General features: G+C 53.9%; 1 protein-coding gene and 1 long non-coding RNA gene across 7 annotated transcripts in view; both read left to right on the forward strand.

Moving 5' to 3' along the window:
• SNED1 (sushi, nidogen and EGF like domains 1) overlaps window positions 1–25,477 on the forward strand; it is an 87,045-nt gene that overhangs the window by 51,242 nt on the left and 10,326 nt on the right. For 5 of the 6 annotated variants that reach the window (XR_005241188.2, XR_005241190.2, XM_007966961.3 and 2 more), the window contains exons 14-27: window positions 82–198; window positions 396–509; window positions 768–941; window positions 3,362–3,475; window positions 4,159–4,272; window positions 4,584–4,697; window positions 5,338–5,451; window positions 5,792–6,088; window positions 8,215–8,398; window positions 9,305–9,417; window positions 10,320–10,601; window positions 11,956–12,100; window positions 12,176–12,258; window positions 13,598–13,696. Coding sequence is in view for 3 of the 6 variants with exons in the window: in XM_007966961.3 (XP_007965152.3) it covers window positions 82–198; window positions 396–509; window positions 768–941; window positions 3,362–3,475; window positions 4,159–4,272; window positions 4,584–4,697; window positions 5,338–5,451; window positions 5,792–6,088; window positions 8,215–8,398; window positions 9,305–9,417; window positions 10,320–10,601; window positions 11,956–12,100; window positions 12,176–12,258; window positions 13,598–13,696 (2,064 nt within the window). In the remaining 3 variants the exon portion in view is untranslated. The remainder of the gene's footprint in view (window positions 1–81; window positions 199–395; window positions 510–767; window positions 942–3,361; window positions 3,476–4,158; window positions 4,273–4,583; window positions 4,698–5,337; window positions 5,452–5,791; window positions 6,089–8,214; window positions 8,399–9,304; window positions 9,418–10,319; window positions 10,602–11,955; window positions 12,101–12,175; window positions 12,259–13,597; window positions 13,697–25,477) is intronic. The other variant, XR_005241189.2, reaches the window with a different exon arrangement.
• On the forward strand, window positions 13,987–25,074 carry LOC140712628 (uncharacterized). The gene is made up of 2 exons (XR_012094357.1): window positions 13,987–14,810; window positions 14,885–25,074. It is a non-coding gene; the product is annotated as an uncharacterized lncRNA (long non-coding RNA).

A 25,477-nucleotide genomic window follows, 5' to 3' on the forward strand; every position in this document is an offset into this window, starting at 1 on the left:
TGAAGAGGCCCCAGCTCTGGGATGTTGGGGAACCTGGGAGGGGCGGTGGGCTACAACCCTTGACCTGGCTTCTGCTTCCAGGGAAGCCAGACTCATGCGCCTCTGGCCCCTGTCACAACGGCGGCACCTGCTTCCACTACATTGGCAAATACAAATGTGACTGTCCCCCAGGCTTCTCCGGGCGGCACTGCGAGATAGGTAAGGTGGGTGGGAGGCCAGACCAGGGCGGCCAGGGGTGAACCCTCTCTGCAGATGTGAAAACAGGCCCGTGGGCAGGGCTGGTCCAGGCCCTGGAGGCGCAGGAGGTGGAGCTGGGCGCAGGAGGCAGGATGCCCCATGCAGTCCCGAGCCTTCAGGGAAGACATAGTGGCCAGGACCCTCCTGCGTTCTGGCAGCCCCCTCCCCCTGCTTCCGGAGCCCGTGTGTGAATGGGGGCACCTGCGAGGACCGAGGCACGGATTTCTTCTGCCACTGCCAAGCAGGGTACACGGGACGCCGGTGCCAGGCAGGTGAGAGGGCCGGGGGGCCAAGTGGGGAGCATGGGATTTCTTGCTACTTCCTGCAGAGCTGAGCAGGGCAGGGATGGGAAGAGGGAAACACATATCACAGCAACCAGGCCCCAGAAGTCAAGGCACCTTTCCCTGGCGAAGGGCAGTGTGGGAGCAGGACGTCTCTGGGCCCTGCAGCCGGGTTGGGCAGAGGGCAGAGCGATGGGGAGGGGCCGGGAAGGCACAGGACTGTGCAAGACAGGCTGCTGTGCCTTGCAGAGGTGGACTGCGGCCCCCCAGAGGAGGTGAAGCACGCCACACTGCGCTTCAATGGCACGCGGCTGGGCGCGGTGGCCCTATATGCATGTGACCGCGGCTACAGCCTGAGCGCCCCCAGCCGCATCCGGGTCTGTCAGCCACATGGTGTCTGGAGTGAGCCTCCGCAGTGCCTTGGTGATTCTGCGGGCCCTTGGGGTGGGGCAGGTGGGGCCCACACCCTCCTCGCCCTGCCCATGTGGAGGAGCACAGAGGCTGCAGGCCCAAGCAAGGATGCCCAGCTCTGACCTGGTCTTGCCCCTTCTCCCCTCAGTCTCCTGTCTGTGAATATGGACCGTGGGGTGACAGAGGTGATGATCACAGTCAACTTTGCTCTGGGCCATTCACTAAAGGCTTCCCTGTCCTCAGAGCAGCCCGGAGCAGGGGGTCAAACACCCAAATACCTACTCTGCAGATGCAGTAGTTGAGGCCAAGAGGTAGCCCAGGGGCAGAGTCCTAAAGAGGTTCAGGACCCACCTCCTACTCCTGGCCCCTTGGAGACTTATGGAATCAAAGCAAGATCCCCCTAACCCCTACAGCCATTTGAGGAGTGCATTGCCACCGAGGCCCCACCCTGGTCTGGCTTGGGAGCTGGGGGTGCACAGCCTAGAGACAAGGTCCCCCTGACCGAAGCCCCTGGAGAAGTAGGGCCATTAACACCCTATAGGTGCATCACATTACACCAGAGGAGTCCAAACTGTCCATCAGAAAGTCTATGTGATGTGAGCTAGTTTTATGAAGTAAGGATTTTAAAACAAGCTTAGGAATAGTGGGTGACAGCACCCAGATTTGAGTGGGGCACATAAGCACATCACTGTCCCCCACATGGCCCACAAAGCCAAGGCCAACCTGCGTGGCCTCACTCAGGTGAAGGGTTCTGGGAACACCTGGCTTCAAGCATCCTTTCCTTCTGGGCTTTAAGCCCCAGGGTGAGCTCCTGTCTGTCTTGGAGACGACCCCCTTCCCAGTGCTACTTCCCCTCCTATATGTTGCCAGATGAAAAGCCGATATCCTCAGAGAATATGAGCAACCAGCCAGGATATCAAGATACCTGAAAAGTACGATTGTCTCAAAAAACAATAATAAAAGTCCAGAAAATATGTACGATTGGAAGCAGAATTGCAGAAGACAGATTTTAACACAAGAGTTCAAGACCAGCAAAGGCAACATAGGGAGACCTCATCTCTACAAAATTTTTAAAAATTAGCCGGGGAAACTGACATTAATACCAATGTTAGAAAAGAAAAAAATTTCAAACTTGATTAATTAAATATCTGACTTCAGCAGTTAGGAAGAAAAATACCAAATGATGCTGAAAAAAGTAGAAGGAAAGAGGAATAAAGGTAAAAGCCATAATTAATGAAGTAGAGATCAAAGATACAAAAGAAAAGACAAGCCAAAATTAGTTCTTTGAAACACCTAATAAAGTCAGGAGTTCGAGACCAGCCTGGCCAACATAGTGAAACCCCATCTCTACTAAAAATATAAAAATTAGCCGGGCATGGTGGCGGGCACCTGTAGTCCCAGCTACTTGGGAAGCTGAGACAGGAGAATCGCTTGAACCCGGGAGGCGGAGGTTGTAGTGAGCCACAATCATGCCACTGCACTCCAGCCTGGGCAACAAGAGCGAAACTCCGTCTCAAAAAAAAAAAAAAAAAGGAAAAAAGTCTAGAACCAACCCAAAGACCCAGCCAGTGAGAATGGGTGAAGTATGATGTAACCACACTGTGGAATGTTACTCGGTAGTGAAAATCTATGAACCACAGTGACCTGTGATGTGGAGTTCTCTTCTGCATATAATGCTGAGGGAAGACAATATATATCATGATGTACTATGAATAAAGTTCCTAAATAACAAAAACACGTTCATTATTGTTTAGGCAATTTATAAAACTTTTTAAGCTAATTTTAATTATTTTGCTGCCAGAAAACCTAATTTTTAAAAGACAAGGAAATGATAAACCCAGAAATATTTATCACAGGGGAAGAGGAGGGTGCATGATCAGATGAGCCCATTCACCATTCTGGCTGCCAGGGTGGATGCTAGTCCCAGATGTCACTAAGTCATTACTGTTTATTTACTTTTTAAGCATGAAATTAAACTTTAAAAAAATAAACATTTAAATTCAGGAGCACAACTCCCACTTTAAAAGAAACCTGTGGTGAACCGTTTAGAACTAAGACTGGTCCCAGAGGTACTGGTTTCATAGGTGACTATTATACATTGAAATGGCAAGATGGGGCATGAGACATTTTCTGCCAAACCCGTGAGACCTTTGTCCTGTCGGCTTGAACCACTGGAATTAAGTCCCACAGCGTCTTCCATGAGCCCTGGGGTGGTTGTGAGCCTGCCCTGTCACTTCATAGGCACAGCCAGGCACTGAGCCCCAGGCCCACTGCCCTGCCCTGACTCCAAGGATATCCAGCCCTGGTCTCTGGCCTTTCCAAGCACTGATGTATCATCGAATTCTGTCTGGCCCCTCATAACTAGTTTATGTGCATCTTAATTTGGCTTAATTGTGGCCACATTGCTTTACTCTCGGACTCTCTCCTCTCAGAAATTGATGAGTGCCGGTCTCAGCCGTGCCTGCATGGGGGCTCTTGCCAGGACCACGTCGCTGGGTACCTGTGCCTCTGCAGCACAGGCTACGAGGGCACCCACTGCGAGCTGGGTAAGAGGGGCCCTGGCCCTGCTGGGGTGGCAGCTCCAGCACGCTGGCCATGTGCCTGAGGCAGTGGGTCCCCCAGAGAGGTCTCTGGATGGCTGGGGTGGCCACTGCATGCTCTCTTGGGCCCCTGCCAGCTCTGACATCCAAGACGAAGATTTACAAACATCCCTTCCTGCACCTCCCCAGGGGAGACTGAGAGCCCAGCTGAGAAGTGCTGGCCTGGGCTCAGGGCTCAGAGAAGGTGGGTGTTGCAGAGGGCAGGTCACAGCCTCTGACGCCTGGTCGGTGCTGCCAGCCAGTAGAGGGAGGGGAGGCCTGCCCTGTGAGCCCTGTACACACTTGTACCTTGCTAGGGCTCTTAAGCCTGAGAAAGAAATGCAGGCTCCAGGGAGGGCAGGGCCCCGGGAGCCGTGCCCAGTCGTGGCCTTGGGGAGCCTCCCATTGCAGAGTGGCCTGGAAGAAGGCGTGGCCTGGAGGTGGGGCTTTGCCAGCAGGCAGTGGAGGTGGCATGCCTCCCGAGGAGGGGCGGGTGTGGGGCTGATGGAAGAAAGCGCACATGTCCCGAGTAGTTACTCCCAGTTGGGGAAGGGGTGACCAAAGCCCCCGGGGAATGCACAGAATCCTGGGGGCACGTAGGCACCTCAGACCTAAGCCAGCAACACCCTTGACACCCCTTCTCTGTGCAGAGAGGGATGAGTGCCGAGCTCACCTCTGCAGAAATGGAGGCTCCTGCAGGAACCTCCCAGGGGCCTATGTCTGCCAGTGCCCTGCAGGCTTCGTTGGAGTCCACTGTGAGACAGGTAGGGGCTCCCTCCAGTGGGCCCCACATGCAGAGCCTGGGCCTCTGGAAGATCAGAGAGGAGGTGGAGCATCCCCACATTCCCTACTGGGCAGACCACCTGGGGAGAGGGACCCCCAGGGCTGCAGCCACTTTGGGAGGGAGGGGTGGAGGTGAGGGTGCTGGGGAGGGCTGAGGGGAGGCACCTGCCCAATGCCCCTCTTTCCTGGCCTCTGCCCCTAGACTCCTCCTTTCCCTTCTTCCCGCTGTCCTCTCCTCCCTCCCCCAGACTCCCCCCTTGCGGCTTGGGCCCACTCTCTGGGTGTTCTCCAGAGGTGGACGCCTGCGACTCCAGCCCCTGCCAGCACGGAGGCCGGTGTGAGAGTGGCGGCGGGGCCTACCTGTGCGTTTGCCCAGAGGGCTTCTTCGGCTACCACTGCGAGACAGGTAGGGCGGCAGGCCCGCCTGCTCCCCGCGCTCTGCCCACCACCTGGGAAGGCCCCTTCTCAGGCCGCAGGCCAGTGGCCCTCTGCCTGTCTCCCTTGGTCCCATGATGGTGCCTTCTAAACATTCCCATCTCCTGTGCTCACCCCACCCCCCGACACCCCTCTTCACCCAGGGACACGCCCAGGGGTGGGGCCTCACATCACACACAGGCCCTGCTGCCCTCGGACAGGCCAAGCTCATTGCACACCCAGGTCCGGCCCATCGCTGTGTTTCTCTCTGGAACGTTCTCCCTAATCAACCCCCAGTGGGATACCTCCTGATGAGGCCTCCCTGACCACTGACATCCCCTCCTCAAGCAGGACTGTCACTGGGGTGGTGACCTGGCCTGTCCCGGTCCAGTGTCTCCTCCCCTCAGCCAGTCCAGCTGACGGCACTCAGCTGTGGAGGGTGGAGAGGCTGCTGGGTTGGACCCCGCAGGGCAGTGGAGGTGACAGAACCGAAGGGAGGCAGTAGCTGTCCTGTGCCCCCCTCCCCTCCACACCCACACAGGAGCGACCCAGTGCCCCAGGAACAAGGGCGCGGCTGGAGCGGGGGCCCCTGGCCATACCCCAACACACACTGCTGCTTTTTCTTCCCTCAGCGAGCGACCCCTGCTTCTCCAGCCCCTGTGGGGGCCGTGGCTATTGCCTGGCCAGCAACGGCTCCCACAGCTGCACCTGCAAAGTGGGCTACACGGGCAAGGACTGTGCCAAAGGTGGGTGGCGAGGGCACCCCTAGTGAGGGAGCCATGAGGGGGTCCCCTCACCCCAGAGGGCCCAGCGGTCCCCAAGGGCAGAGCATCTGGCCGCTGCTTGTCCAGGCCCCTTCCCTGAGGAACAGGGAGGGGATAAAATCCCCCGGTGGGCTTGAAACACTGTCACACATGCAAAAGTGTGACCCTCCTGGAGGTACGTGGCGGGGACAAAGAAGGACTCTGCCAGTGATGGCTGTGTTAGGCCCAAGAGCTGGACCCGGCTGAGCCGCCGATGGGAGCCAGGCGTGCATGGTTGACAGCTGACCAGTCCCCTCCCCTTGTTTTGACCCAAACCCTGAAGAGCTCTTCCCACCGACGGCCCTCAAGATGGAGAGAGTGGAGGAGAGTGGGGTCTCCATCTCCTGGAACCCGCCCGACGGCCCAGCCGCGAGGCAGATGCTTGATGGCTACGCGGTCACCTACGTCTCCTCCGATGGCTCCTACCGCCGCACGGACTTTGTGGACAGGACCCGCTCCTCGCACCAGCTCCGGGCCCTGGCGGCCGGCAGGGCCTACAACATCTCTGTCTTCTCAGTCAAGCGCAACACTAACAACAAGAATGACATCAGCAGGCCTGCCGTGCTGCTGGCCCGCACGCGTGAGTATCCCCAAGCCTGGCCGTCCCTGCCCAGCCCCTGCCCCTCAAGGGCAGCGCTGGCCCCGGGCACCTGCAGGGCGGCTGTCGTGCCGTCCACCTCCCTAGTTCTCCCAGCAGCAAGACAGCCGAGCTGGGGGTTGGAGGCACCGCCCTGCTGCAGACAGAGCACTGGGGAGACAGAGCTGTTTGGGAGTGGCCTTGGGTCCACAAGATACAAGCGTGGGATCGGGGCGCATAGAATAGAGCCAAGAGTGGGAGCAGCACAACCCCCCGGCGTGGCGCTAGGAAGTGGGACTGGGGAGGAATGGGGGCTTCCCCAAAAGGTCCCTGGAAGGAGCTAGTGCAGGAGACAGGGGCCGTGGGGGTGGGCTTGGATGGGCTGGGACTCTGGGGTGCTCTGAAGGCCTGGGGAGAGTTTGAGGGGCACCTGCTCACAGGGATATGTAGGCACTGGGATGTGCTAAGAAGAGGCATCCGTGGCTAATCGGGAAGAGCCATGGGGCAGGCCCTAGATGGAAGGACAGACCCAGAGCCTCCACCTGGAGCTGGCACCGAAAGCTGTGACCAGATGTGACCCCTGAAGAGGAGTCCAAGGGAGGAGCCCCCTGAGAGCCTGAACCGCCAAGAGAGCAGGGGAGGCCCGGGTTGTGCACAGCCTGGGGGGTTGTTGCCACGTCGGGGAGCAGGAGATGCTGAGCGCTCTAGGGAAGGCGTCAGGGCTTAGCTGGCTTGTGTGCTGCTGGGAGGGATTCCGGGGAGGAGAAGGGAGCCCCGGAACACGGCCATGGACAGACAGGGGCAGGGCCGATAGAAAGCAGAGGCTGGTCCTCCACTGAGCCCAGCCACATCAGCTAGAGCACGGGGGTCTTGGTACAGGCTGGGCAGGAACCAAGGTGAGGTGCAGGGCCATGGGACTCTCACCCAGCACACCTGTGGCTTTCAGACACAGGAACAAGAATGGGGAAGGGGTGCTAGAGGCTCCAGGAAAAAGGAAAAAGTGCTCAGAGCACGGACTGCTACAAAGTGGCGTGATGGATGGGTGGGTGGCCGGGGATTCAGTGAGGCCTGAGCACCTGGCAGGGCCCTGCGGGGCGGCCATGTGAGTTCGGTGAAACCTACGGGTAGCATGGCGGGAAGGCAGAGAAGATCTCGGCGGCTCTCACAGGAGGAAGGCCTCCTGGCCACACCTGGGCCCCAGCTTGAGGCCAATGCCAAGGGCATTGAGGGACAGGCGGAGGCATTCAGAGCAGCTCGAGCCACCCAGGGGCCCACAGGGGCCTGTCCTGCAGGAGGTGACCACCAAGGGGCTGGAATTCCCAACACAGCAAGGACACAGCGCACACCTCAGCCAGTGGGGAGCCTGGATGCACGTGCGGGTGGCACCGAGCAGGTGTCAACAGGAGCTTCCAGGGACTGAGTAGGGGAGGCTCGCCTGGGCTGTTTTAGGAAGAAGCACCTGTGAGGCTGCCCCATGTGAGGTCTGCCCTCGGAAGGTATCTGGAGCGAAGGTGGAGCCCGCTGTGCCCGCTGCAGAGTGGGGGCTCCAGCCAGCCGTGGTGGGTGGAAGGGACCACTGTTCACAGACTGGGGTGCTGAGTTGCCGGGAGCCACGCGCTGCCCTCTGGGCTCTGCCTGGCGCATCAGCAGTGGCACTGGAGCTTTGGAGGAGACTGGCCGGGCGGGAAGCGAAGCTCACAAGTGGCCCCTGCCCTGCCGTCGCCAGGAGCTGCGTCCTCCTCGGACAGCGTTGCCCAGACCAGGCCCGGATGTGTGCTGTTACACCAAAATAGTCGACTGGTGCAGAAAAGAGGGGAGGTCCGGGTCACTCATGTCCAGAGGGACTCTGGCCCATCCTCTGTCATGTCACCGCCACATCTAAATGGAGGTTAAGACCCCTGCCTCCGGTAAAGCGGGATGGCCCACAGCGGGCTCTGCAGCCATCAGCCCTGGAGGCCAAAGCCTGGGCGTCCCACTCAGCCCGAGTCCCCTGAGTAGCTGATGGGACACCCTCTCCAGGACCCCTCTGTGGCCCCCAGCACCCTCCCAAGCCTGGTCTCTTCTTGAGCCCCTGTCCTCCCCCAGGAGCAAGGAGGGGCCAGCACCTGCTAAGTAGCCCATTCCCCCAGGACCCCGCCCTGTGGAAGGCTTCGAGGTCACCAATGTGACGGCCAGCACCATCTCGGTGCAGTGGGCCCTGCACAGGATCCACCACGCCACCGTCAGTGGGGTCCGCGTGTCCATCCGCCACCCTGAGGCCCTCAGAGACCAGGCCACTGATGTGGAAAGGAGTGTGGACAGGTTCACCTTTGGGTGAGAGGGGACACCCAGAGCACGGGGCTGGGGTGAGGGCAGGGGTGGGGGCTCGGGGACACGGGGCCCAGGTCTCCGGCACATTCTCCGTGTGTGGACTGTGCACCTGCCGCTCCTCACCTGGGCGGAGGCAAAGGTCTCAGGTGAACCAGCCTCTGACCCTGGAGGCCTCACTCCTGCCTCACCTCATCAGAGCTGCCAAGAGATGATACACCTTCGTAGTGTTTTAAAGTGTCCAAAAAGAGCAGAAAAAGCTCTGAAAACCTGGGAGCATGCCTTCCACACAGATCATGAGAGTGACTTGGCCCCTCAGAGAGCAGCGGCCAGCGAGGGGAGATGGTAACAGCCCCGAGCTCTCCCAGGAGTCCCACAGTGGACCCCTGTGATTTGGTCACCAGCCAGAAAGAAAGCTTCCGATTCGTGCTCAGCACAGGCAGGGGTGCCGGGAAAGACCGGAGAGCGACTGGGAAGGAAGACGCCAGCCAGCAGCTTCCTGGGGCTGGGGCAGCATTGGCCTCGCATTGCCCTGTGGTTTCCTGAGAATTTACATCAACTCACCTGCGCCGAGGGGCATCGGGCCTGCCTGTCCCCCGTCCCCGCACAGCGACCACTTCCCCCTTCTCTGGCCTCTCCCATCTGAACACTGGCCCTCTGACAATACTGTAGCGGCCCCAGGCGCACCCGATCCTCCTCCGCTTCCCAGACTATGTATGGGCCGGCTTCCCACCCTAGGAGCACATGGCTCTGAGGGCCGTGAGTGTGCCCCTCGTGGAGGTCGCCCGGGCCACCAGCAGCAGGACGACCTCCCCCTGGTCACCTCCTGACTGGGGAAGCTGAGGTCTGGCAGCTGAGTCACACACAGGTCCCAGACGTCCCTGTTCTCTCTTCGTCACCTCCTGCCCACAGGGCTCTGCTGCCTGGGAGGAGGTACACCATCCAGCTGACCACCCTCAGTGGGCTCAGGGGAGAGGAGCACCCCACGGAGAGCCTGGCCACCGCGCCAACACACGTGTGGACCCGTGAGTAGAGCGGCGCGGCCCCTGGCACACGAAAGGCCGTCTTCTAGAAGCTCTGGCTTCTTTCCAGCCTCCCCTAGTCCTCTCCAAAGTGTCCACAACACCAGGAACCCAGCCCTGGCCTCCCAGACGTCTCTTCCACTGGGGCCATTGAGCAGGGGCCACTGGGCAGGAGCCACTGGGCTGCGCTGGGCCCTTGTGCTGGGACAGCTCTCCAGGGCAGTCTCCATCTCTAAAGGCTCTTGGTAGCTCCTCAGCATGAAGTTCCTACTGGGCACTGACCAGAGGGTCAGAGGAACTCACTGGGCCAGGGATACCCACACTGTCCAGGGCCCTTGCACCTTGCAACCAGCCCCCTCTAGCTAAGCTCCTGGTGTCACTAGGCCCACACGCCCTCCCCAGTGCATGGGAGGGGCGAGAGCACAGACAGTCAGCACACGGGGAGGGACGGTGAACCGGGCAGAGGGGAGGCTGCAGCGCCCTCTGTGAGGAACAGAGGCTTGAGCAGGCCCCTGCCCACCTGTGCACTCGGATGCTGCCCACCTGGGAAGGCACAGGAAAGGCTGGTGGAGTAGGGGAGTCTGCCCAGGGCTCCGCACAGCCAGGCTCAGGGGAACCGACAGTGCTGCAGGGAGGGTGCCAGCTGACGGGACAGGGCCTGGGGGCTTCGCAGGGTGAATCCTAACCCGAAGGGAGGGTGGCATCGGGGGCCTGCAGGCTTCTTGGTTGGGAGATGCTGCCGTGCGTGCTAGCCCACACCCCGCCTTGGTGCTGTGCTGTTCTCCACAATAAAGAACCTGGCTTCCAGCAAGGCTGTGGCAGCCCCTGTCAGGTTCTCAAACTGTGTTCTCGCCAGAAGACCCCGTGGGCACTCCCTCACCTCTCCCTGCTCCCGCCTCGTCCAGGGCCCCTGCCTCCAGCAAACCTGACGGCCGCCCGAGTCACGGCCACCTCTGCCCACGTGGTCTGGGATGCCCCGACTCCAGGCAGCTTGCTGGAGGCTTATGTCATCAATGTGACCACCAGCCAGAGCACCAAGAGCCGCTATGTCCCCAATGGGAAGCTGGCATCCTACACAGTGCGCGACCTGCTGCCGGGACGGCGGTACCAGCTCTCCGTGACGGCCGTGCAGGGCACGGAGCTCGGGCCACTGCACAGCGAGCCCGCCCACCTCTACATCATCACCTGTGAGTGCCACAGGCCCTGCGGGTGGGTGGGGCAGTGTTTGCCAGCCCTCCACCCTGTTCAGGACTGACCTGGCCCTGCAGGGGCCTGGGATGCCAGGCGGACAGCCTAGAAACAGGACCGTGTTAGCAGGGGGGGAGTCTGTGTATGAAAGGGGAGGCTTTTCAAACCCACGAGGAAAGGAAGGACTCATGGGCGGGGGGCACCAACAACTGGAATAATAAGCACATGGAGCCTCAACTTGTGCCGAACCCCCCCGTAGATCCCAGACAGGCTGAGCGTCACCTGAAAACGGGTGCCGAGGGTGGCAGCGAGGAGGAAGCCCCCGGAAGTGGCCTTGCAGCCCAGGCCTGACCCATGAGGGGCCGCTGGACACAAACAAAGGGCCAGGAGGCCACGGGCAGGGGCCTGCAAGGAGCAGGAACGCTGGGGCGCAGAGGCACAGCCGCTCGGAGTGGGGACAGAGGCTCCGAAGGGCTCGGGTCTGCTCCCAGTGCAGAGATGGCCCTTCCAGTCTCCACCAGGGTCTTGAATGTCCCACTTAGGTCTTCCAAGATCACAGAAGGAGCTGTGGGAAAATGCAGGAGTGAAACGAAGAGAGAAGAAAGAGGGAAACAAGCAGGGAGGAGTAGCCATGACCGGACAGAGCAGAGCAGGGGGCGGCTCCCCAGGGAAAAGGGGGCTCCGACTCCAGGCTCCTCCCCAACCCGTGGGGCTGTGCTGGGGAGACGAAGTGCATGAGCTTGGCGAGTTCTCAGACCCAATCCTGCCACCCCCACCAGCTTGGGGCCAAGCCCACCAGCCAGGTGGAAGGGGCAGGCTGGGACCTCCGTGAGCCAGCCTCAGTGTGAGAGGAAAGGGGGGCTCACAGGGAAGCAGGACCCAGCCTAGGAGGCTGAAGGACACTGTTAGGGTGACAGGTTGCACCCTCACTCTCAGGGCACATGCTGGGGTGGGGACTCCCAGCTGAAGTGTCCCATCCGGAGGCCAACTGGGGAGAACAAGTGTCTCCAGGGCAGCCTGGGACCTGAGTCCTAGCTGGGAGGCCCAGCCCCTTTTGAGTGACAGGGGCAAGGGCCTACACTCAGCCCCTGCCTCATGACTCCCAGGCCAGTGCATGCCTTTGTCGTGGCTGTGCGTGGCTCCTCCTCAGAAGCGATGTGGCGGGTGGGCTGGAAGGAAACTCAGGGCTTCTGGGGAAGCCACAAGCACTTTGAATGACCACAGCTCACTCACACACCCCCCTTCCCTTCTCCAAGCACAGCTGAGTGTGAGGGGCACCTCCCATGCCACAGGGGCAGGGACAGGAGCAGAGGGCAGCCCCAGACCAGTCCCTTCCTCCTGCCTGCTCTGCAGCCCCCAGGGATGGCGCTGACAGACGCTGGCACCAGGGAGGACACCACCCTCGGGTGCTCAGGAACAGACCGCCCCCGGTGCGCCTGCCGGAGCTGCGCCTGCTAAATGACCACAGCGCCCCCGAGACCCCCACCCAGCCCCCCAGGTACATGCCCCACCTGTCGGCCCCATCGCCCGAGGCAGCGCTCAGACGGCGGTGACCCTTTCACCCTCTCCGCAGGTTCTCGGAGCTTGTGGACGGCAGAGGAAGAGTGAGCGCCAGGTTCAGCAGCTCACCCAGCAAAGCAGCCACTGTGAGATTACGTGAGTGCCGGGGCCTCCCCATGCACCTCAGTGGCCAACCCTCGTCCTCACTGCCACTCTCACCAGCCCCTGCCCCCTACATGATGAGCCCGCCCCCACTGCCCAGCGCAGTCTCTAGCCAGGGACGCATGCATCTCCATGGCGGGAGGGGCAGCTCGTGAGGGCCTCACGTCAGTGTGTGGGCTGGAGGCACAGGCTGCTGGCACGGCACGCAAGAGAAGATGAACATTTTAGAAGCAGGTCTGAGACGTTACAGCAGCTTTGTTTGCCAAAGTAGGGCTCTGAGCTTTGTTTTAGTAAGCCATGGGCAGGAGGCCATGAGGGTCTAACCTGCCACTCGGAGTGTGGTCCAGCAAATCCTCCGCCACTGTCCTGGCAAGATCTTCCCGGCGGCAGCAAGGCCGATGGGGGGCCCAGATGCCTTGGCCCCTTCCCACCCGCTTTACTGGGTGAGGGCTGCTCCGGGAATCTGCCTGTGATTCTGACACAGAAGCCCTGAAACATGCTGGCAGGAGTGAGGCAGGCAACACCCTGCCCTAGAGGGCACCTCTCTGGCCCTTGCCTCTCACCTGGAAGGCCAGGTGCTCATCCTCCTGGAATTCCCCAGCAGAGCCGAGTCACCAGTTTAATGAACACGTTCTGAGCAAAACCTCCCCAGGCAGGGGAGGGAGGGGATGCAGCAGGGAGAGTGGCAAGGAGGGACCAGAGCCCTGGGGTCACTGCCGCATGGCGAGCGGGGGAGAGAGCCCCGGCAAGGTGTCTGGGGAGAGGGCAGGCAGCTGCCCGGGACGCCCAGTGGTGGGCAGGTGAGATCTGGAGTACAGAGCGGGGGCCCGTTGTACTTGCAGGTATGGAAGCAGATATTAAATGCCCAAGGGTGCGGTTGAGAACCCTGTATAGAAGTGATGCAATTGAGGGCAAGGGCATGAGGAAGGTCAGCAGAGGCTGAGGGCAGATCAGAGAGAGCAGGGGGTGCCATAGCCCTCCAAGAAGCAGGGGGTGGAAGGAGAGGAATGCAGAATTTGACCCTAAGAAGAAAGCAACCGCATCAGCCGTGAGGATGGGGCCGCTCGGCATGATCACTGGTGGCTGCCCCTGAAGCTCTGAGGGGCCCTGCAAGTGGAAAGCCCAGCCCCTCCAGAGGGTCAGCAGGAGTGCAAGGGCCAGCCCTTCAGGGGAGGCAGTGCTGGGGCTGACAGGCACCGGGCCACGCAGGGAGCCTGGTCCCCACCAGGGACATCCGTGCTCCCTAAGGTATAGAAGCACTCAAAAGGGTGGCCCCAGGACCATCCGGGTGCAAAGCAGCTGCGCCATGTGATCACTGCCTGGCTTCTCCTAGAACCCACAGCCTCAGCGCAGCTCGAGCACACCGAGGAAGCCCCCAAGCAGGTCAGCCTGGCCCTCCAGCTCCCTGAACACGGCAACAAGGACCTCGGGAGTAAGTTGGCAGCGCTGGTGGGGACTTTGGGACTGACTGCTCTCAGGGGCCTTAGAGGCTGCAGGCAGGAGGGACCATCCACAGTGAGGAACCTAAGGGGAGGCTGAGCACCAGGCACCCCAGTGTGGGAAGATGGGGGGAAGCTATCACCCAAGCAGTGGGACCCCATCTATGGGAACAGGCCGGGGACAGGACCCACCCTAACCACCCAGGGTCTCAGCTGGAGAGACTGGCTTTGCCGCTGCCTCCCCTCCCCTCCCCTCCCCTCCCCTCCCTTCCCTTCCCCTCCCCTCCCCTCCCCTCCTTCGCCTCCACATGCAACAGAGCCCACCCCACCCCCCGCCTCTGGGCCCCACACCCCTCGCTTCTCCGAAGAGGAGCAGGCGGAGTCAGGAGGGGAAGGGAGCAGCCACTGGGCGAGCCCCAGCTTGAGGACCAGCTGAGCCCTGTGGACACTAAGGTTATGCAGGACCTGAACTGTCTCCTAGTCCGGGGCTCTGCCTCGTGAGAATTGAGGCCAGCACGTCCCTGCGGGGCACCGAGCATCTGCTCAGCACCTGCAGTGAGAGTTCCCGGAAGCTCACGAGGCAGCTCCCCTTTGGGCAGCACTAATGCATGTGTGTTCCTCAGCCTGAGTCAGACTCTGCCTTTCTCTGGGTTTTAATCCTTGGGGGCTATGTCCTCTATGGACAGCTCTCCTAGCACCCGGTGACCTGTTCTCCCCTGAGTCACACCACAGACTGAGATTGGGATCACCCCTCAACCCAACCCCAAAGAAGGTCTAGTACTTGGTACAGGTGTGAGCCACTGAGCGTGGTCTCACCAGCAAGGCCCTGCCCTCAGCTTCTCAAGGACATCTGTACACATCAAGGGCACCTGCAGTGCCAGAGGGTGCATTTGCAAGTGGCAGTTTCACTGAACCCTAAGTTCACATCCCCCCCTCACCATATGAGATCCGGACTCGCTGCTAGTCCCTGTGAGCACCAGGAGGACTGGCTTGTGCATCCGACGCAGTGAGTGAAGGATTCTCTTAATTAAGGTGTGGACCTTTAAGGGAACTAAAACAAACCTTTCATCAGATGGTTCGCATTGTGTCAGACCCTCTAAATAGCAAGTGTTCATCTCCTAGAACTCAGAACTTAGAGGGGCACGTGTTACTCCCCTGGGTCTCTTCCCTTTAAATAGCAGGTGTTCATCTCCTAGAACTCAGAACTTAGAGGGGCACGTGTTACTCCCCTGGGTCTCTTCGGCAGGAGAGATTCAGGATGACCCCCAGGCTGGCCCCGAGGTCACTGCACTCATGTGTTTGCTGGCATGAGATGCTCATGCTCTGGTGGGTCCAAAATGATTTTAAGTGATAACATGAAAAGTCGAATCTTTAACGGCCCCTCGATGTGCAAAGCTAGTCATGATCTTTGATTCATGTTGCACTCTCACACTAGCTACCTTTCATTTAATTAGTCTTTGAATCATGACTTTAAATCAAGAACCCGACCTATACACTTGAATGTGAACAACACCTTCTATCTTTTTTGCCGTCATACTCCCTGTTCTCTCCCCTCGGTTAACCATGATCCTGAACTTGGTGCTTAGAATTCCTTTGTTTTCTTCAGAGTAGAAGGTGGGGAGAGTGATTTTACCGGACATATATGTGTGGCAGAACAATAAGTGAGTTTTCTTTGTGAGATAATTATCTTGTCTAACACAGATCGTTAGACCTGTGTTTTCACTCCGCATTCTTGGACGGAGGTTGGCCCGTGCGGTCTGGGCGGCTGTGGCTTGTTCACACCCACTGTTGAGCACAGAGTCCACTGAGTGAATTGACCGGCTTTTCTTCCCTCTCTGTGCAGAGAACATGTAGGTTGTGTTTGGTATGAGCGGTGCTGCAGTGGATGTTCCCGGACAGGTTTTCCAGTACGTGTGTGAGAGTGGAAGTGCTGGATCTAGGATGAGGATGTGTGAACGCCCGAATTACATGAGAACACTAAGTCATTTTCTAAGAGGCGATAGCAGTCTGCTCTCCCTCCAGCAGTGATGGAGATAAGAGTGAATCCAGTCTCTCTAGAACTAGGTTTTGCCGGGTTTGCAGATCCTGCAGGCAGAACGGGTGTGACGCAACCCCTGGGATCTGGGTCTGCACCTCCTGAGCACTGAGGTGACTGAGCCTGTCTTCATGGGCATCCACCAAAGGTGTTCACTTCTGTGAAATGCTGGTCACACCTTTTGACTTTTTGTTGGGTTATTTGTACTCTTCGTTTCTGTGAAATGCCTGATCACACCTTTTGACTTTTTGTTGGGTTATTTGTACTCTTCGCTTCTGTGAAATGCCTGATCACACCTTTTGACTTTTTGTTGGGTTATTTGTACTCTTCGTTTCTGTGAAATGCCTGATCACACCTTTTGACTTTTTGTTGGGTTATTTGTACTCTTCACTTCTGTGAAATGCTGGTCACACCTTTTGACTTTTTGTTGGGTTATTTGTACTCTTCGCTTCTGTGAAATGCTGGTCACACCTTTTGACTTTTTGTTGGGTTATTTGTACTCTTCGCTTCTGTGAAATGCTGGTCACACCTTTTGACTTTTGGTTGGGTTATTTGTACTCTTTGTTTCTGTGAAATGCCTGATCACACCTTTTGACTTTTTGTTGGGTTATTTGTACTCTTCGTTTCTGTGAAATGCCTGATTACACCTTTTGACTTTTTGTTGGGTTATTTGTACTCTTCGTTTCTGTGAAATGCCTGATCACACCTTTTGACTTTTTGTTGGGTTATTTGTACTCTTCGCTTCTGTGAAATGCCTGATCACACCTTTTGACTTTTTGTTGGGTTATTTGTACTCTTCGTTTCTGTGAAATGCCTGATCACACCTTTTGACTTTTTGTTGGGTTATTTGTACTCTTCACTTCTGTGAAATGCTGGTCACACCTTTTGACTTTTTGTTGGGTTATTTGTACTCTTCGCTTCTGTGAAATGCCTGATCACACCTTTTGACTTTTTGTTGGGTTATTTGTACTCTTCGCTTCTGTGAAAGGCCTGATCACACCTTTTGACTTTTTGTTGGGTTATTTGTACTCTTCGCTTCTGTGAAATGCTGGTCACACCTTTTGACTTTTTGTTGGGTTATTTGTACTCTTCGCTTCTGTGAAATGCCTGGTCACACCTTTTGACTTTTTGTTGGGTTATTTGTACTCTTCGCTTCTGTGAAATGCCTGATCACACCTTTTGACTTTTTGTTGGGTTATTTGTACTCTTCGTTTCTGTGAAATGCCTGGTCACACCTTTTGACTTTTTGTTGGGTTATTTGTACTCTTCGCTTCTGTGAAATGCTGGTCACACCTTTTGACTTTTTGTTGGGTTATTTGTACTCTTCGCTTCTGTGAAATGCTGGTCACACCTTTTGACTTTTTGTTGGGTTATTTGTACTCTTCGCTTCTGTGAAATGCTGGTCACACCTTTTGACTTTTTGTTGGGTTATTTGTACTCTTCGCTTCTGTGAAATGCTGGTCACACCTTTTGACTTTTTGTTGGGTTATTTGTACTCTTCTTATTCATCTGTCAAAATTCTTATATGTTTTGATACTGATCCTTTGTCAGTTCTGCGTTCTACAGTTATCTTCTTCCAGCCTCTGGCTTGTCCTTCCCTATTCTTGGTGGTATTTCTTTTTTTTTTTTTTTTTTTTTTTTTTGAGACGGAGTCTTGCTGTGTCGCCCAGGCTGGGGTGCAGTGGCCGGATCTCAGCTCACTGCAAGCTCCGCTTCCCGGGTTTATGCCATTCTCCTGCCTCAGCCTCCTGAGTAGCTGGGACTACAGGTGCCCGCCACCTCGCCCGGCTAGTTTTTTGTATTTTTTTTTAGTAGAGACGGGATTTCACCATGTTAGCCAGGATGGTCTCGATCTCCTGACCTTGTGATCCGCCCGTCTTGGCCTCCCAAAGTGCTGGGATTACAGGCTTGAGCCACCGTGCCCGGCCTGGTGGTATTTCTTAATAGAGAAAAGTTCATAATCAAATTTATCAAGCATTAGTGGTTAACAACTTGGGGGCCTTCTTTAAAAAGTATCCTTCCCCACACCAAAGTTAGAAGGTTATTCATGCATATTTTTTTCTCAAAGATTGAAAGTTTTGCTTTTGACATGTAAGTCATTAATCTATCTGAAGTAGACTGTGTGTGTGAGAGAAACTGGGCTGCAATTTCATTTTTTATGCATATGGGTAAACTGGATTTTTCATCTCTTCATGCTAAAAAGTCCCTTTTTCCCCCACTGTCAGTGTCAAAATTCCACATATAAAAGTAGAATTCTGGCTGTGTCAATTTGATACTTCTATGCCAATACTGCCCTGTGTTCACTCTAACTTTGTAAGTCCTGGAACTGACTGGGAAAATTCCTGTTCTTTACTCTTCATCTTCAGAAGTATCATTGCTACCCTTGGCCTTTTTTCTTCCACATCTACACCTTCAAATCTTCCGGCCACACTCAGTGGAAAAGGCCTTTGAGATAATGACTGAGTGTGCACTGAATCCATTGACCATTTTTGTGAAAACTGACATCTTTAGGATAGTAAGTCTGTATCCATGGACATGGGATATCTCTCCATATATGACATTATGACTTATTTAATATCTTTCAGTAAAGTTTTATATGGAATTCAGATTTATTCCTAGGTATTTTATAGTTTGATACTGTTATATAGTTTGATACTAGTATACACTTTAAAAAATTACTTTTCCTGATTATTTATTACTGGAGTATAGATATTTATTTGACCTTTGCATATTAACCTTATAGCCAACCATCTTGCCAAATTCTCCTATTCTTCTCATACATTCTTTGGGGTTTTCTATATATATATAATCATATCCTTTTAAAGGTTAATTGTTTGCCTTTTAAAACTCAGACCTGCTCACACCTGTAATCCCAGCACTTTGGGAGGCCTAGGCAGATGAATCACTTGAGGCCAGGAAGGAGTTCAAGACTAGCCTGGCCAACATGACGAAACCTGTTTCTACTAAAACTACAAAAATTAGCCGGGCATGGTGGCGCATGCCTGTAATCCCAGCTATTCAGGAGGTTGAGGCATAAGAATCCCTTGAACCTGGGAGGCAGCGGTTTCAGTGAGCTGTGATCACGCCACTGCACTGCAGCCTGGGTGGCAGCACAAGACCCTTTCTCAAACATATAAAAATAAATTAAAACCCAGACCTACAACTCACCTGATTTTTGTATAAAGTAGCAGCTAGTTCTTTTTCTTATGCAGACTCGTTATCTCCCCACAGCTCTGCAGTGCCAACTGTGCTGTCAATCTCGTGTTCACGTATGCACGGGTCTGTTTCTGGGTTCACTCCTCTGTTCTGTTGTTTTACCTTCTTTGAGCCAATAGCAACTCCTTTAATGATGGCAGCTTTGGTGCTACTTGCTATGCTGTGGGGCCCGGAGTCCTCCCAACTTGACCGTTAAGAGCGTCTCACCTGTTCTCAGTCCTTTGCTTGCCTATGAAAGTTTAGGATCAGCTTGTCAAGTTCCACAAAGCACTTGTTGGGACTTTAAATGACCAAACCGCTGAGGCCCTGTGTGCCTGTGAAAATTCTTGTTAGCCCTCACATCTGAAGGACAGTTTGGATGGATCTAAAATTCTGGGTTTGAATTCCCTTCTTGTTCATTTCTTCAAATATTAGTCCATTGTCATCTGTGTCCAGTATCATTGTCACCGTTGTTAACTGTTATTTCCAGGTAGGATAATCTCATTCTCCCTGGAAGCTGTTAGACTTTATTTTTCTCAAGAAAAGGAGGATTCCCCAGGGAGTCCCATGTATCACCTAAAGCACAGTTAACACTCCTGATTGGTGTTTCCTCACCAAGCAACTATCCAAGTCAGGGCTGTACCTCAAGCCCGAGGGAGAATCTCATGGAGAGGAGGCAGGTTCTTGAGATTGTAGCTGGTCGTCCTAGAGGTTTGGAGGGGCAGAAGCAAAGGAGTGGGTGCTGAAACTAGTTAGATTATTCCTGTTTTCCCCAACTTCTTGCCCCAGCAGGGCTCTTGGACTAGCTTGGTTTTATCCCCCTAGATAGCTGCACCAGTGGTTTGGGTGGCCGCCACCCAGAAAGACAGGCAGTTGCCTTCCCCGTATAATACCAGGCAAGGGCAGAGTGCAATCTGCTTTGCTCTGTAATTTATCCTCAGGGTGCAGCCACATCCCTATTCCCCAACCCATTCAAAGCAGCCTTCTCTCTGCTTTTATTTATGTGTGAGTGTGTGACCATAAACCCAGGATTTAGTGGTGATGTCTGCACGGGACAAGGCTGCGGTGGGCAGCTCTCTGGTGACCTCCCATCCTGTGGCTGCATGAGCTGCAGGCATAGGGCCCAGCAGCCCAAGAATGGCGCAAGTGTCTGTCACAGTCTCTGTAGCCACAGCTGTCCCACACATGGCAGGTAAGCACTGATGATACTACCTTGTGGATTCTAAATGCCCCTGCACATAGCCATATTCTATAGGGTTGCTGTTAAGATGTCCCTGGACAGTTGTGTACACTGTCTAAAATTCATGTAGAATTGCAAGGGACCCAGAATAACAAAACAATTCTGAAAAAGAGGATTCTGAAAAGTAGGAGGATTCGCACCTCCTAATGTCGGAAGTTGCTACAAAGCAATGGTAATTGACTCAGTGTGGTAATGGATTAAGGATAGGCATTTAGATCCGTGGAAAAGAATTGAGAGTCCAGGGCCAGGCACGGTGGCTCACACCTGTAATCCCAGCACTTTGGGAGGCCAAGACGGGCGGATCACGAGGTCAAGAGATTGAGACCACAGTGAAACCCCGTCTCTACTAAAAATACAAAAAATTAGCCAGGCATGGTGGCGGACACCTGCAGTCCCAGCTACTTGGGAGGCTGAGGCAGGAGAATGGCGCGAACCCCGGAGGTGAAGGTTGCAGTGAGCCGAGATCGCGCCACTGCACTCCAGCCTGGGTGACAGAGCGAGTCTCCATCTCAAAAAAAAAAAAAAAAAAAAAAAAAGAATTGAGAGTCCAGAAATAAAACACACATCGGTGGCCAACTGACTTCGACAAGGGGACCAAGACCATTCAATGTGGAGAGAATAGTCTTCTCAGCAAATAGTGCTGGGACAGCTGGATATCCACATGCAAAAGAATGAGGCCGGACCCCTCATACCATATACCTCATAACACAAATTGACCAACAACCTAAATGTTAGGAGCTAAAACCAAAACTCTTAGAAGAAAACACAGGAGTAAATCTTCATGACCTTGGATCATAGGGGTCCTTAGGCTTAACAATAACAGTATAAGCAACAACAAAAATCTGTGTATAAACTACTCTTCATCAAAACTTAAAACTTCAGTGCCTCAAAGGATGCCATCAAGGAGGTGACATGACAGCCTGCGAGTGAAGGAAACGTTCAAATCACACCCGATCAGAGACCCGTATCCAAAATAAAGAGCTCTGACAACTGAACAATAAAAAGACAAATAACCCAATTCAAACATGGGCAAAGGACCTAAACAGACATTTCTGCAAGGAAGATATGCAAATGGCCAGTAAACACACTGAAAAGATCATTGACATCATTAGTCAGCAGGGAAATGCAAATCAAAACCACTAGAATGGTGGGAATTAAAAAGTCAGATAATAATAAGCATTGGTGAGGACGTGGAGAGATCAGAACTGTCTACACTGCTGGTGGGACTGTGAAGTGTGCAGCTGCTTTTGGGGAAGAAAAAAACAGTCTGGCAATTCCTTAAAGGATTAAACCAATAGTTACCATATGTCCCAGTAATTCCACTCCTAGGTGTATACCCAAGAGAGATGAAAACCGATGTCCACACGAGGTCTTGTATGAACAAATGTTCATAGCAGCATAGCACAAAAGCCAGAAAGTGGAAACCACCAAAGTGTCAATCAACTAATGAAAGGATAAATGGCCAGGCGCGGTGGCTCATGCCTGTATTCCCAGCACTTTGGGAGACCGAAGTGGGCAGATCACCAGGTCAGGAGTTCGAGACCAGTCTGGCCAACACAGTGAAACCTCGTCTGTACTAAAAATACAAAAATTAGCTGGGCATGGTGGCGTACACCTGTAATCCCATCTACTCGGGAGGCTGAGGCAGGAGAATCGCTTGAACTGGGAGGCGGAGGTTGCAGTGAGCCAAGATCATGCCACTGCACTCCAGCCTGGCAGACAGAACTAGATTCCATCTCAAAAAAAAAAAGGAAAGAAAGGATAAGCAAAACGTGGTATATCCACTCAGTGGAACATGATTCAACCATAAAACAAGGAAGTGCTGCTGCGTGCCACAACATGCATGAATCTTGAAAACATTATGCTAAGTGGAAGAAGCCAGACACAAAAGACTCTGTGCTGATTCCATTCATATGAAAGTCCAGAAGAGGGAGATCTCTAGTGACAGAAAGTACATTCGTGGTTGCTTAGGATGGGAGGGTGGAGGGGATGGGAGGGCAGTAACAGCCAAAGGGTACAAGGTTTCTTTCTGAGGTCATGAAAATGTTCTAAAATTGTGCTGATGGATACCTGTATCTGTGAATATGCTTAAAAACAATAAATTGTACACTTTGGGTGAATTTTGTGTTACATGAATTATATCTTAATAAAGGTGGTTTAAAAAAAGTTATGTGCAGGCCAGGCACAGTGGCTCACGCCTGTAATCCCAGCACTTTGGGTGGCTGAGGCAAGTGGATCACTTGAGGTCAGGAGTTCGAGACCAGCCTGGCCAACATAGGGAAACCCTGTCTCTACTAAAAATACAAAAATTAGCCAGGCATGGTGGCGGGCAGCTGTAATCCCAGCTACTCAGGAGGCTGAGGCAGGAGAATTGCTTGAACCCAGGAGGCGGAGGCTGCAGTGAGCCGAGATCGCACCACTGCACTCCAGCCTGGGCGACAGGGTAAGACTCTCAAAAAAAAAAAAAAAGTAACGTGCAGAATAATGTTTTCAGTATGTTATCTTTTGTGTAGGAAAATGGAGAAGGGAAATACAAATTTTGTCCTCATTTTTATAAAGAAATGAAACTAATAAGATGGTTCACTAAAGGAGGCGGGAAAGAACCGCATAGTGGGACTGGAGATCGGCTGGACTTCTCTGAATGAACCTTGTTTTGTAGTTTTGACTTTAGAACCAAAAAAATGTTTTTAAAAACATTAAAAAGAAAAGGCAACACTAAAAATTGAAAACATACTGAAATAAGTAAACCTAGCTATCATGTTGATGGTATAACCACACAGGAAAAAAGTATCGTTGCAAGCGATTTTAATAAGAGTAGTCTATTCACCTCTAGTGGAATATGGTCTAAGGATAAAAAGCATTGCCAAGAAATGTTAGGCTACACTCAGTGATCTTAATGTTAGTAGTAATACTTGTATTATTATTTTGAAATGATTACATGTATATGGTGGGATAAAGAAAATAATTGTTAACGCCACCAAGATTTTCAGTGTAAAGAATTAAAAATATAAAATGAAAGAAGTTAAAAATCTTGTTTGTTTTGGCCGGGTGCAGTGGCTCACGCCTGTAATCCGGCACTTTGGGAGGCCGAGACAGGCGGATGACTTGAAGTCAGGAGTTTGAGACCAGCCTGGACAACACGGTGAAACCCTGTCTCTACTAAAAATACAAAAATTAGCCAGGTATGGTGGTGGGCACCTGTAATCCCAGCTACTTGGGAGGCTGAGGTAGGCGAATTGCTTGAACCCAGGAGGCGGCGATTGCAGTGAGCCAACATTGTGCCACTGCACTCCAGCCTGGGCAACAGACTCTATCTCAAAATAAATAAAATCTTGTTTGTCTTTTGATTCTGTTAATTTGACATGGAAATATTAGTATGAACTCAAAACGTGTTTATTTTTTAAAGAAATCTAATTTTCTAGTTCTGTTCATCGAAAGGCCTGAGGCTGTGACATCCCATAATAGGGAACAGCGTGAGTGCCCGGGCTGTGGACTCTAGATCTCATTCTCACCAAGAAACCAGTGATATCTGGAGAAATGGGTGATTCCAAGACTGAAGCAGGATGTGGAGAGAATAAGCCCAGGACATGCTGTGTAAAAAGCAAGCAAGCTTTCAAAACAGCAGACCGTGTCCTGAGGGCGGGGAGCCAACCTGAAGGGCTTCTGCTGTCCAAAGACAGAATAAATTGAGCATCAGGAAAATGACTGACAGCAATGGCCGGAAGCCCATGAAATATACCAGTATCTCTGTGTTCATCATGACGCTCAAAAAAAAGCAACCTAGTGGGCAACTCTAGAGCTTGCTGAGGAGCGACTCGGTCTGCAGGCACACAAGTAAAGGAGTAGGATGGAGCCTTCACACTGCTGTGCCTGGGGTGGGCCACAGTCCAAGGTGACCACGGGGTAGGTGAGGGAACGCCTGTCTTCACAGACCACTCTCCAGCTGGTGAGGGCAGGAGCCACAGGGTCAGACGCAGGCCTGTGGGAGGACAGCCCTTGGATCAGGGATCTCGTCGTCTTGCTCAAGCCATCAGGTGCAAGGCCGATGGGGACTTCATTCTGGGTTGGTCAAACTGCCAACACTGGACCAGTGACCAGTCCTCATGTCACTCCAGCGGGACTTGGACGCATCACAGGCTGCCTGGGCTGGCTGGGGGTGCACATGCATCCTGAGAAGCAGCCCTGCAAAGACCATCTGAACCTAAACCCTATCAGGCACCTCTCTCTAATTAGAGTTTACAGGAAACACGGGGGTGGGAACAAGTGAGCAGTCAATCACATCCGGGCGGGGACTCTACAGGACAGACCTTGTTTTTTCCGTGAATAAAGCGGGAGGTTGAAGGAGACTTCAGGTGCATCACACAAGGCAATGTGCAGGCCCCAAGAGCCCTCATCAAGTTAGACCTGAAATCAGGACATTTTTAAGACGACCAGGAAAATTCGAACATGAGCTGGGATTTCTTATGATATTGAGGAATGACTGCTAATTTCTAATAATAATAATTTGTGGTTACGTAAAGTATTAGATCCTGCTGATATGTTCACAGGAGAAATGATACCTGTGAGAAAGGGGACAACAGACAGATAAAAATAGATGAAGCAGGACTGGCCAGTTTTGATCAGTGTTGAAGTTGAGTGCATGGTGCTCTTTATGCTTACATGTTGTGGGTTTGAACATTTTCATAATAAAGGGATTTTTTAAAGCCCCAAAACTCATTTTAACCATATCAAGAAAGGCAAAAAGATGGCCAGGCGTGATGACTCACGCTGGTAATCCCAGCACTTTGGGAGGCCAGGGTGGGTGGATTACCTGTGGTCAGGAGTTTGAGACCAGCCTGGCCAACATGCTGAAACCCCATCTCTATAAAAATACAAAAATTAGCCGGGCGTAGTGGCAGGCACCTGTAATCCCAGCCACTCAGGAGTCTGAGGCAGGAGAATTACTTGAACCCGGGAGGCGGAGGTTGCAATGAGCAGAGATCGCACCACTGCACTCCAGCGTGGGCGACAGAGCAAGACTCCGTCTCAAAAACAAAAACAAACAAAAAAAGCAAAAAGACAAGGAAAGTCCCAGAGGACGGGGCAGAGAAAGAAAACCCAAAGTGAACCCAACAAGGAAGGAGGAGCAGCCAGCGGGAGAAACCCAGGGCTCGGAACTGGCGGGGGCAGCGAGGCCTGGGGCGGCCGCATGTGTGGGACAAGCACACGGGGAGGCCTGTGAAGAGCAGAAGAGGAGCGTCGGACAGGGTGGGGGTGCTGGATTGGATGCGCGGGGGAGGCCGGGCCTCACTTAGACATGGTGGG

The sequence above is a fragment of the Chlorocebus sabaeus genome, chromosome 10 (assembly GCF_047675955.1).
Source record: "Chlorocebus sabaeus isolate Y175 chromosome 10, mChlSab1.0.hap1, whole genome shotgun sequence".
Taxonomy (NCBI): domain Eukaryota; kingdom Metazoa; phylum Chordata; class Mammalia; order Primates; family Cercopithecidae; genus Chlorocebus; species Chlorocebus sabaeus.